General features: G+C 46.3%; 1 protein-coding gene across 1 annotated transcript; it reads left to right on the top strand.

Annotated features, from left to right (window-relative positions):
* Positions 1-2,496: 2,496 nt before the first annotated feature.
* LOC119455209 (galactosylgalactosylxylosylprotein 3-beta-glucuronosyltransferase S) lies at positions 2,497-7,094 on the top strand (the record flags this gene model as incomplete). Its single annotated transcript, XM_037716631.2, has 4 exons — positions 2,497-2,555; positions 2,620-2,686; positions 5,934-6,137; positions 6,945-7,094. Coding segments are annotated over exons 1-4 (480 nt in total), but the record flags the coding sequence as incomplete, so codon positions are not given.
* Between the last annotated feature and the right edge of the window lie 6,375 nt (positions 7,095-13,469).

Here is a 13,469-nt window from a genome sequence, read left to right as displayed (position 1 = left end):
GCATTCTAAAAGGGTAAAACGGGCCTTTGGTATGTTCTGTTTGAAGGGAGCCCTGGAGAAATCTTGTGTCCTCCTGGTATTTGGCAGCCTGTACAATCAGTTTGGTAGGTTGCTGAGAGCTGGTTTCAATATTTCAGTCGTGGTAGCTGTGGTGCAGAAGCTCCGGCAGAGATTGAAGGTTAGAGCACCCCAGGAAGATCACGGTCGAGAAAAAATCAGACCGGCGGTTGTCCCCTGTATTCAGTGGGCGTCACACAACCTGAAGAGTGTAGCTAATCGCTACGGTTTGCCGGTAGTATCTTGTGCCCCACGCAAGTTGGCCTCACTCTGCCCCCGGATCGCCTCCGCAGAAAGGAGAGTGCGAGACAGTACTAAGCGTCATGCCACTCAGTTCGTCGGGTGCTCTGCTGGTGGTCTATACGAAACCCCCTGACCTGCGGGAAGGTTTACATCGTCGCACTTGACCGATGTATAAATGAACGACTAATGGAGCACCAGCTTTCGATAAAGACCTGAAAGGGTCTAATTTGTCCTTGCACTGTCACACATGCTATTTCGCTACAAGTGATAACCCGTGCCGGCATTTGCTGGCAAATACAAAAATTTTGAGACGCAGTCGGGACCGCAGGGCACGTGAGCTTGCGGAGGCTTTTTGTTGCGATAGCAATTATATGGACACTCCAAGCGCATTACTGCCGGCGCCGTCGCCGTGAGGTTCCGTATAAAGTCCAATATCGACAAAAATCGCCGCCGCGCGTCGTACGCTGTGTGTGCGAGTGAAAGCGTACGAGGGTGAGCCGGCAATCGCGGCTCAATGTAGCACACGCGAGGAAGGAAGGCAGGCTGGAAGCGTGGGGTCTTCTTTCGCGCGCGAGGCACGGGGCCGAGTCGACGGAGAGAGAGAGGAAGCGGGATACGTTCTGCTCCGTCGGCTGCTGCTCACAGCGTGGCCGCGCGGTTGCCGTGTCTTGAAAGCGATCTGCGATGTGGGCGAAGTGCGCGCCCTGACGGGCCTCATCATAAAAGTGATCTGCGATGGGGAAAAAGTGCATGCGCAGAGTGCCGGTAGCTTCGTGTGCGCTGTGCTTTCGACGTTTAGTTCCCGTTGAACCTAGACGAGAGAAAACGCGAAGGTCAATTTGCCCGCTTCTGTGGCGCGCTTTCTCACTCCGGCGTTTTCACAGCGGGTTTCCGCGGTTATCGTTCGAGATGTGTTCATGTTTAGCTGTGCGCGCGTGACACCATGCTTGTCTATTTAGTTAGTAAGCGAATGTTTACAGCTTTATACGGCCCGTGGAACGAAAACCGGAGCGAAAAACGTTTCGGTTTGGCACTATGGTTTACGCAAAAGGATCACGACTACCGTTTGTCACGGCTAGAGTCGCTTGTGCGGGATTGTTGCCCGTAAGAATTGCAACAATGCATTCGTAGCCCTCTGATGCTATGCCTTTCGAAGTCTAGATTCCCAAACGATTTGTTCTGGGAATGGTCTGTCATTAGTAGGAGCTAGCGCAGTCGCGAGCAATTGTCTCCGCACACTGTATTGAGGACAGTCACACAAAACGTGTTCAAGGGTCGCCTCGCCACCACACTAATCCTAAGCAACTTTCTCAGTCATTCATTACGGAAGACAATTTTTTTAAAGCTACACCTAACCACAGACGGCAAAGCAGGGTAGCTGTCGCATTGGCAGTGCCCTGGTGGGATGCAAAAGTGAATCGAAGAGTCCTTTCTTCGTCAATGTCGTCAATGATGCTTTTTATAAAGTTGAGTTCTTCTGCCAAAACGTTCACATCGGACGGAGGTGTCGCTTTCCCTGCTTATCCACTTTTCTTTCACGAAATAGTAAGCAAAAAAATTACTTCATCTCCCGCTAAAGTGAACCATCTGTGGATGCGAAGCAGCGAGGATATGGTTAGCTTGAGCGGGAGATGGTTTTTGCGGCAGCGGCCCGAGCGCTCATCACGGCGCTGCACAGGAGAGAGAATGAGGCGCGCGCGCTCCGTCATTTTCATACCGCGGAACTACTGTGGCGCCCCCAGCGGAGTAGGCAGCTGTCGCACCACCTGTCGAGCGCGCCGCTACGGTTTCCTAGAGGAGAGAAAGGGGGAGCGTAGGAGAGGAGAGAGGGGGGAGGGGACGCGCAAGCGCTGTGGAGGTGAGGCACGCGGGCACCGCTCCGTAGAGTATTCCTAGAGGAGAGAAACGGGGGAGCGTAGGAGAGGAAAGAGAGGGGGAGGGGACGCGCATACGCTGTGGGGGTGTGGGACACGGGACAACAGACTGAACCACTGGCAAGAAAGGCTTCACATTTAAAAACGCCTGAAGCATAACGGTTACGTGGGTCTGCGTTATGTTTGTGCCACTTTCCAATTGACTTAGCACCCCCTCCCACTTTCTGATATCGTGACGGCAAGGTTTCAGGCCATCAAAGCAGTACATTCGGCGGTTGGATGGCGACGAAGAGTGTCGTGCCGGTTTCACTGCCTGCAAAAGATGCCACCACCACCGCAAGAGGCGTTCACTGAAACCAAAGTTACTGCGGTGCCAACCGTGTACGTGGTCACTCCGACGTACCGTCGACCGACCCAAATGCCAGACCTGGTGCGCGTCACCCAGGCTCTCAGTGCTAGCCACGGGAGTGTTCTGGGGGCTCGTTGAGGACGCCACCCGACCCACGGAAGCGGTATGATTATATTTACTTTTATTTAATTATTAACAAATACTGCGGGCCAAGTTCCTGGCCAAGAACGAGACAAATCATATACAAATAAGTCAACAGTACAAGATACACAACACTACAAAAATTGAGCAAAGGAAGAAAACACGAACACACATATAGTAACACATATGTAACACCTTCATGCGTTATCAGTGCTTCTGTGAATGTAGTTAATCAGCTGTTCATATTAATAAAGTACTGAAATGTGCTCGCAAATATTTATTAAATGATTAGTGACCTGTGTTGCATCAGTTATCATGCAATCAACCTTAATTTTGAAAATTTCTTCTGTACGTTCACTTAGATAAAGCTAGAATTTTCACTCGTCGCGGTAGGTTTGTGGCTAAGGCGTTGCGCTGCTGAACTTGTGGCGGCGAGTTAGATCTAAGGCGCAGCGATCACATTTCGAAGGCGGCGAAATGCAAGAACCCTCGTGTACTTTGATTAAGGTGCCTGTAAAAGATATGGATTCCAAGGTTGTCAAAATACTCCGGAGACCCCCAATACGGCGCGCCATATAATGAGATCGGGTTTCTGGCACCTAAAGGCATAGAATTTAAATAATAATGCGATTTATAAAACTTATAACAAGAAATATCGGCAAATATTTCAGTGAAAAATTCTACCTATAGCTTTTTGACACTCCTTTACAACCTTTCTTTCATTTTAATAAACTGTGCTGTACCACTTTTGTGCTGCCTTCGAAGCCTCTTAATTTTACGTTTAGTTTAGATTATTTTACGAACAACCATGAATTAAGGCGCGACTTGTTCTGATTTTACGCGAGCCGCCAATTCTGAGCATGGTAAACTACTTTCCGCGTGTCAATAGTTAGCCGAACAAGTAAGAATGGTTTTGACCAAGCGCTGTTACTGGTTACTCCAAATGTCATCACGACTGGATGTGTAAAAGTTCGGCGAAATTTATCTGCGCAAGAGAGATTAATACTTGTTTACGGCGGTGAGTATGAATACATTTCTGGTATATGTTGAACTCGCTTTCCTATAAAAATGATGTCAGCGTTGCGTTTGGCTGGTGTCTTGCGCCTCCTAAAATCTCACTCACCAAATTTCGTCATGGCCCATCAATGCAGGTTATGAATATATCTCCTCGTAATAATTATATCTCTACGTGAAAGATTCCTGCACTTTTCTCGATCTCACGCCCACGTTATTGCCTATAACTAAATCTGAAAGGTAGCAGTGCTCCTGGAACAGTTTTGTATGCATTACTTAAAAAACGATAGTCCTCAATTTCGCCTTCATTAAAGTGCCGCGAAGGGAGGTTCTAAATTGGGGTTCGTCGAATTCACTAGGCTACAGTCTGTAGCCATGATGACATATGGTGCTTATTAGCGCCGAAGCCAGTACCATAGCGTGTATATACAATAATAGGTGTAATGTGCAGTCAAGCAGTCAGTTAAACTCTCGGTTTGTTTGGTCGATCAGTATGAGAGCAAGGGTGAGGAGGAGCAAACAAGTTAATCAACAAGGTTTTTTTGTTTTTTTTGTTCCTTTAATGGCAGTCACAAAACAGGCGGTGATTAGTTCTCACACGGCCAAAATGTTTTAAAAATACGAAATGCACAAATTAGCCTCCAATTGTATTCATCATGGTTGTAAATTGTTCTGCGGGACCTCCTAATCAAGGTATTTAAAAGCGGTCTCTGCATAATTTATCATTATTTTCTGCAAGTAAGGCAAAAATTAATACTGGTGCCACGCTGAAGCAGCTGAAAATGTGTGCGAGGGTTAGTTATGGAACAGTGCTCCACTGTCCTCAACTTAGTTACAGCATTCCTTGAACCTTCAGAAATGTATACATTTTTGAAAGTTCAAGGATTGCTGTAAAATATGGTATCCTACCCACTAAGGTAACCACACAGAGCATCTCCGACTCATTTACACCTCAAGCTTGTTTGAGTGTCTCTGGAATGGTTTCCCAGCATGGTTAAAATAATTCTGGTTACTTCACTACATTGGTCGGCTATCTGAAGCTTTACACTCCAAAACATTTCTGACGAAATTGTGGTAACCACCAAATTTTGTTTGGAAGAATGCACAGGCCAAGAGGGCGTTCTACCAAACCTCTCATCCTTTTAGTTTCATTTGCAGCACTTATATTGAAGCAATATAGCCTTAGTTGATTTTGCGCTATAAAACCTTACATAATAAAGCGACATCAAGTAATCGCGTATTTTCATTTCCGCGAATTCGTGTAAACAGGCGTAATGACCAGAGGTGTATACTTAAGAAAGAAGTGGCCTAGAACGAATACGAGTGAACTACCGGTATGCCAAATAATGAAATAGAAGGGACTGGGACACAGCCGGCGTGTACTCTAAACACCTCACCACTAAGGTGTATTCTGTAGAAAAAAATTAATGCATTTTTCAAACATATGAGATGAGCTGCCCCCATGAAGATAGACTTCATACACTTAATGTTTGAGCTCACGGATTAGAGGTAATGCAGTAGGTAATGCAGCCAAAATCGTGAGCCGTTATCGGGGAACTCAAGACGAGAATGAAACGAGAACATCCGGGTATCGTTACGAGAGCAAAACGAGATCCTCTGGGGAAACCAGTGAAAACTTAAGAATATGCGGTCTCTGGCCCCTAACCTCTTGTCCAGGACCGCATTACATACCCTAGATACTGCCCAAACAAGTTACAAAAAAATATCGCTTATGATTTCTCCCTAATGTTTGTTCACAATATCGTTCAAGCTGTTCTTCTAGTACGCTAACTTTAATTTGTCATTCCCAATAGCGACGTTCAAAAGGCAGATCAGTGCACCGTACACTTGATTGTCATCTTTTGGCGCTGAGACAGGGTTGCCTGTGTTCTTTTCAACACCAGCCGTCTGTGAGTTCCGTGGTGTGGGTTATCTTCGATAATCTTCGAGAGATGGCGCCACGCTGCGGGACCAGTCCGGTGCGCCGCGGATGGTCGTTTGGCCGAGACGAGACTTGCAACGAGGTTCAGTTCAAAACAAGTTCATTTCGGCTCAGTAAGCTACCAGACCTGCGTCGCGGCACCAATCTGCTTTGCTAGTAGCCATTTCATGCTTACATCTACTCTCGACTACGGGAGAGCCAGAATTTTTGAGATGAACCCTCTCTTGCGACTTCGAGCACGCCATTTTATTTCAGGCTAGTGGTACACTAGTCTGCTTTGCTTTCGTTGTTCGACTGAATGCGGTTAATGCAGGTGTCTCGTCTACTTCGCGACTGCGGCGTCCCGCACGTCCACCTGCTAGGACCATGTCCACCACAGCTTAGAACGCGGGCCAAGGGCCGGGGCGTGTCACCACGCCGGACGGCGCTCGCCTGGTTGCAGGCGAACGCCACACTGCCTGGCGTTCTGTACTTCGCCGATGACGACAACTCCTACGACCATCGGCTGTTCGACGAGGTGAGCCTTATAACTCATGAAAGTCAGCGTGACTTGGTAAGTTATCTCTCACTACTCAATGCGAATATATACTTTCTGGTTCTTAAGTTTTTATCATCCCTATCCCACCCAGAAACACAGTGGACTCGAACACCTACGTAATTGTCCCATAGTCCATCAAACCCGTTAAATTTTGCAGGTAATAACATCAAGGATTAGGGTAGGTTTTGTATGCTATGGGTAAATGCCACAACGTGTATATACGCTTACAGATTCAAAAGAACCTGCACAATTGAAAGCTGGGTGCTTGTACAATACACTTATGTGTGTGCGTATATAATTATGTAATCTGATTCCTCCGTACGTTTTAGTAGTTCCTCTTCTCGACCATACAATTGCTTGCAATCTCTTGCTCTGCTACGCTGTTGTTTTTTTACTACAATTGATGCTTGTCACTAGCGGAAATTAATTTTATACTTTAATTACTATGATTGTCTTGCTAATTTCTACAAATACACATTATGCCTATTTCTCCTGTCAACGTGCGTGTTTGTTTGTGAGTGAGTGCGTGCGTGTGCACATGCCTTCGTGTGTGTGTGAGTGTAGAACGTTTTATTGTTACATTTTGCAAATTGTCACCGACAATGGCAATGTCTATCTGCCGCAATGCCGCAGTAGACAACCAGAGCTTGTCGAGCCCTTCAGTATTTCCCTCGGTTTCATTTCTCGTGCACTATAACGAAGTTAAAACGCTGTATTACATCGAAACAACGACAGGCAATGCGTAATACTAAGTTTGCAATAACTCCTATGTCCTCGTTGATCCAGATCCGGTGGACACAGACTGTGAGCGTGTTCCCTGTTGGATCTCTTTTGAGAACCGGAGTCAGTAGCCCCGTGGTAGTGGATGGCAGCGTGGTAGGCTTTCACGACCCGGCCACCAAGGGGCGACGCTTTGCCGTCGACATGGCCGGCTTCGCCGTCAACCTGCGTCTCGTGGTCAACAACACACACCTCTCCATGCCCCACAGAGAAGGTCGCCAGGAGACCGAATTCCTTGAAAGCCTCAACATATCACTTGCAGACCTGGAGCCGCTGTGCGAGAACGCCACGAAGGTGCGTCGAAAAAACAGCAGTCTTTAAAATTGGCAGTGGTCCTTTTCAATTTAGTAAGGAGATGGGTGTTCTGGCCCACCGATTTGCAGAAGCACCTTGGGACATTCTGTACGCAAATTACATAGTCTTCTGTGCAAGTTCGAAACACGGCACTCACGCTAAGTTAGAATAAAAGAAATTTTGCTGAAAAGAATACAAGGCAAATGTATTACGTGGTCTCTGACACAGGAAGTCACAAATTCGAAGGCTTCAAGGTAAACGACACTCGACAATCAAGAACATGACTCGTATTTCTTGCGACAACGTATCAAAGATCGATCAAGAAGAAAACAGAGAAACACAAGTAGCAAGCAGAATTTAAGTAGTTCGAAAGATGAAAAGCGTGCTTTTAGGTACCTGCGCGACAACATATAGTAGCCAGATTGAAAGGTGAAGTTTAGAGGACAGTGTCAGAGCTAGCGATTCTCTAGAGATTGAAAAAACGCGAATAAAGAAGTCGAAGGTTTAAAAAGTCAAGATTAATGATGTGATGATTCCGAAACTGGCGCGTTATGTGGCAAGTAGAAACATAATTCAAAGCGAGTGCACTGCAGAAGCCACAAACAGAATGCGTATTGCAGCGAAAGTTGAGAAACTAAAGCTCAGATTCTTTTGTGAACGTGATAAAAAAAATAAGAGCGATATTCGCAAGACGAAAACTGTTATTGATGTTGGTGAAGAAAGGAAATAAGATTGGCCTTAGATGAAGGGCTATAAGCACAGCGTAGGAACTCAAAGCTGAGAAGCTCAAAAAAGTGGTTACCTATCAGGCAAAGTAGAACAAATTCGTCGAAAATAATACAGCAGACAGTGGTAAGCAGCAGCAGTTCCTGCAGCACAGAATCTGTCTTCTTTTTTTTTTTTGGGGGGGGGGGGGCGGAATTTTGTGCGTTTGTAAGGACAAAAGAGACTGGAAAGCTAAAAAACTGCAGCTGCGTCAGATAATGTTTCAAGATTCCATTAACTTTCCATAACCATCATAACTTCACGCGCGCAAGTAAACGCGCTCAAGTAACTGTGACCAAGGAAGCGTATTATGCGCTGCAACATAACAAGCATTCCGCGTAACAGCGCGTTGATAAATCCTGTTGAATAATGATTTCGTGCAATTTGGATGCCCTATTACTTTTTACGTTATCTGATAACCCTGCCAGCCAGATTGTTATGCTCACGGAAAGCACCTTTTTCTTGCAGCTGGTTCAAAGTAACCAAAGTAGTAATGAAGCACTCATGTGGTTGCCTTCGTGTTCTCACCTTTCGTCTTTAGCGCTCCTCTATTTATCATGCAATACCAACTCGCACACCAGTCTATCCTTTTTAAAGCGAAGCCTGTCATGTTTAGTCTTAATGTCCGTGTCTGTTCGCAGAAACTATCATCATCAGCAATGGCTCGAGCGTCGTCGTCTTTATCCACAGCTGGCACGTTGGAGCCCCTCGGTTCAACTGTGCGAACGCGCTCGTGCCATTGCTCCCGCGTTCGTCGTCGTCGTCTTCTCCCACAGCTCGCTCCATTGCCGCTCATCATTCCAGCGTAGAATTTCACTTGTATTCTGTCGTCGTAATGGGGAGGCCTCGTTTACGGGGTTATGAGCCATTGCTTAAGGAGGTATGAGCCATTCATTGTCATACGTGACGAACAGATTTATTTTGAAGCAATCTTGTTTTTTTTTTTTTGAAGAATCGCAACCAGCCATGGCGCGAGAATGCTGCTAACCAGGCCACCGAGCAAACTCGAGACATCGAACGCAAGAGCTTGTGGTTCGCCAACAACTTGTCCTTCATCATTGTGATCCTCTCTGATAGACAGCAACACAATGCCTTGGAAGTGTTGAATGAACATTACGCTACTAGTGGAGAAAACCTTGGTGAAATTATAGTCTGCGGTACGTGTGAGGAATCTTTAATCAAGGCGAAACTATATACCTGCGTTCAGCACTGTGAACAGATATGTATACCCTCCATTTGTTGTGATAGTGATATGCTTCGCTCATCATCCATAATCACGGAGTTAAAAGGACGACGAATTTTTTAGTATTAAAATTTGGGGGAGATTGTGTTTGTTCATTCTCGGAACAGCTCGAGAAGACGGCACGTCACTATTAACACTTGTATTCTGATTTTCACCTCTCGTCTGTTCCGCGCAGTTCCAATATTGAAATAACCACTGAGCTTATATTACTTCTTTTTTCTTTTTTGTTTTAGGTTCTCGTCTGGCACACGCAGTCAAAGCCGTCTGTTTTTCCGGATGTGCGAAGAATAAGGAGAGAATTCAGGCCTCTGAAGACAAATCTCGACGCTCTGCTACGTTACATGAACTCTTAGGGCCCATTCACACTTGCGACTAGGCGAGGTCAGCGCGACCGATTGCGACTGGCGACCAGAAAGCTACTCAAGACGAACGATGTTCACACTGACAAATGCGACCGACGAGTCGCTAAACCGAAATATCTCGCGATATGCCGTTCACGTCTGCTTGAAATGTCATCGCCGCGTAAAATAAGCGTCAGCGTATACGGACGTCCTGTTCCTTCGCATCTGATTGGTTCAGCTGTTCAGCGACTTCGGTCGCGCGACTGAAAAATCGAGCAGTGAGCGAGTGGCCCGAAACGGTCGCATTTCGAGAAAAGCGACCATTTGCGACTACTTGCGACTGGTCGCTTTGCGACTAACTTGGTCGCACGACCTCGCCTAGTCGCAAGTGTGAATGGGCCCTGAGTCATTTAATCAACTCACGCGGGTGCCTAGAACTGAAATGATCGCAAGTGCGTTTCTTATTTTCTCTTTCACGCTCATCTTACTCATTGTGCTGGGATGAAATCGCTGTCACTCATTTCTCCGTCGGGAGAACCTTGCAAGGAAGGTCAACGCCCTGCTACATAAATTCCTCATGGCTCGACTTCACTCACCAATACTTCGAAATGCTAAAGGACGATTTCTTCCTTTCTTTCGTTCGTTCTTTCTTTCTTTCTGTCTTTCTTCCTTTCTTTCTTCCTTCCTTTCTTTATTCCTTTCTTTCTTTCTTCATTTTCCTTGCAGAATTGACTACTGAGCAGAAAGCAGTTTTCAGCGTCGAAGAGCTCATGTAAACAAGAGCAGCAAAAAAAAAAAAAAAAAACATTCCGCAGCAGCGATCAGTGTATACAGCATGTGCGCATGCCATCGACTTCAACAGGTATTGATGTTGCCGGCGCAGGACATTTTGATGACACCAGATAACGGAACTTTTGAAGTCTCCTTTCAGGGTCAAATATGCTTTCTTTATTCGTGTGCCTATAACACTATGTAATTCATTTTATACTGTCGTTTTCTAGTTGAGAATGCTCGTATGTTCTGTGAAGACTAAACCTTCAAGTTATGTAACTGCTTTCTTTATCGGTGTTTATTGAACGCGGGATTCTTTGGTACTGCGAGGACAATAGTCAGGAAAGGAAAGCTTTAGCATTCTTTGTTGTGCATAATTATAATAAAAATCACGCATTTCTCTCACTAGTCCTACCCAATCCCTGCACACAAATGACAATTTATTTTGACATTTTTGTTTAGCTAGATCAGAAAGCAAGCGTTGGGAGCTTAGTTGTGGCACACTGACTTAAAAAAATCATACTTCTCTTCGTGAGCTACTTAGACTTGGAGAACGTGCAAAGTACGAGCACTGATTGCTAAAGGAATGAATTTGTCTTTCATTTCCCAACGCAGATTTTGGGTAAGAATTGGAAGACGCCTAATTAAAACTTCACTCCAGAGAAAATATAGTAGTACACACGTACATCGCTGCACGTCCTCTGCACGGATACATGTCACTGCAGCTGTCTAATGAAATAAAACTGCAGTTGAGTACGTTTTGTGCGAATAAGATTTCATGCCATCACTCGCTTCAGACAGCCTTTCTTGATGTTGTGTCGCGTGCGAATTGTTGTAGGCTAAGGAGGCTGCATCCTCGAACGAGTAACTTAGGGTATATCACATTCAGTGCGTACTGATTGGCTAAGCCAAACGAAACGTATGCTACGAAAGAAGTGGTGCATCTATCAAGACTTTCTCGTCGCCTAGTTGCCGTGTGTATCGGCAGTATGACGATCACCCCAGTGAGGAGTTGCTTCAGACGGGACGTCAAGCAAATGTAAAATGGATGGTTCAACGACATTTCGTCTGCGGGAGTAAATATGAAAGACGAAATAAGTAATGAAAACGCCGGCCGAAAAGTATAGGTTAAGACGTTTAAAACTTTTAAGACGTTTCCGCTTCGTTGGGGAAGCCTTGTTCACAGAAATTAAACCCATCGAAAAGGCAGCTTGAGTCCGTTTTAGCACGCGACCAAGGCACCTTGCGAATGCAAGTGGAAGATTGTCATCGTTCCGATTCAGCGCTTTTCCATAGTTTGGGTAAGGACTAATTATAGATTCTGGCGGGAATTCTAGTGTCTTTGTTTTGGTGGTTTCACTTGCCTTGGTCCAGTTATACTGACGATTAGCCGCCTCCACCTGCTCTACAAGTGCGTTGGAGACGACGTTCTTCTTTTCAGCGTCATTCATCTGTTATTCGAGCCGTTTTTCAAAATTCCCGCTATCGCCGATGGGGAATATAGTCACAGTTGGCACACGGTATTTATAAAACTCGCCTGGAAAAGAGAGAGAGATAAAACATATATTAAAATGAAGGAACCAGGGTCTTTCGACGGACCCTAGGCGTGGATGGAGTCCTCAGTCCAGGGCCTCATGTGCCGCGGCCGCCCGGCGCGCTCTCACGACCAGATCGACACTTCTCTTTTCTTTAACTGATATTTCATGCTTCCACTCCTGGGTGGGATCATGGGCCAAGTTCACGTCAAATGTCTGAAAAGCATGTGCCATTGGTTCACTGACAGCTGGCGCATAGGGCACCCTGGCGCAGGCTTGGGGCCGCACCTTGCGCGACGTCACGGTGACGCGCACGCTGCTCTATATGGACCGAGCAAAACTTTAGGGGTGTCCGCACCTTGAAAGTTTGCGGCGTACCCTGGACAGGTCAGAGGTTGAGCGGTCTTCGCTGGAGCAAATCGTCTGTGCTCTTTGTGTCAGAGAAGCGGCGACTTAGCGTCTGTGGCAGGCCGGATGAATACAATCAATATGCAAGCAGTGGCCGATGCGTGGTCTCCTTCCTGAAGACACCAAAAGAAAGAAGACCATTTTCTCTTTTCAAGAGCCGGTCTAGGTAAGGCAGACGGCCAGCAACAAACGCTCAGTCACCGCTTCCCAGTTACAAATAGCGCAGACGACCGAGCCTCTGACCTGTGTGCAGCGTGTACTGAGCACAGTGTGCTGCATGCAATCCGGTTGTGCCGTTGGTTGGAGCAACGAAGCTGTATCTTTCAAGATTGGTCTTGTGCAATCGAAGCCTGCAGTAGCAGCATGGAACAATTAAGGAACTTCAGTGGCACCGGAGAACGCCGCGACTGTTAAGTGGTTGATGTAAGTACCGCCGCTGTGTTGGATATGAGGACCTGCACAACACACTCGCAATTAATAGTTGAGGGCGTTCCACGTTCCATACCTAGCAAAGTACGATGTTGGCCTAGTTTGTGCATAGCTGACGATGTATGTGGCACAAAAGGTTAGGAAAGGTAAGAAGAAACGGACAGAAAGAACATTGTTTCTGTCCGTTTCTTCTTTCGTGGTAGCACTGCCAGCACCGCCAGCCATCCCAATTAATGCTGAATAAAATCTCGTAAGGAGACTCCAAAATAAGAAAGCTTGTTCTTGTGCAAGTTAGTGCTTAGGCTTACTAAATTATCAGTGTCTTTTTTCTGTTCTGCTTCATGGTCTACTTTTCCGCCAGGAACAATATGTTTTGTAAGCTCTCGTAAAGACAACTAATTTCACTACCGACATATAGAAGCAATGCCTCATATCTGTGCCACACGGGTTGAATTCAAAGTACCAGATAAGAGTTTAGTTAGTGTAGTCGGGTACGGACCTTTCTTTATTACGCAAGAGCGTATATGCCCCCACTTTGAAGATTCGCGATGCGGCTGTATGAAGCTCGGCGATAAAATTTGCACAGCGCCAAGAATGAGGTATGCGGCGCAGCTGTCACGGCGGATGATGGATGCCCTAAATAAGATTAGGCAAGCGGCACTGCGGAACCCAGGGCTGGTTAACCCTGGGAGTGTTAACCAGCCCCACTCAGGCCATCGCTTGCCCTAATGCGAGGATTGTGAGT

The sequence above is a fragment of the Dermacentor silvarum genome, chromosome 6 (assembly GCF_013339745.2).
Source record: "Dermacentor silvarum isolate Dsil-2018 chromosome 6, BIME_Dsil_1.4, whole genome shotgun sequence".
Taxonomy (NCBI): domain Eukaryota; kingdom Metazoa; phylum Arthropoda; class Arachnida; order Ixodida; family Ixodidae; genus Dermacentor; species Dermacentor silvarum.
Note: the sequence above shows the minus strand (reverse complement) of the source record. Positions and strands in the feature narration are given on the sequence as shown.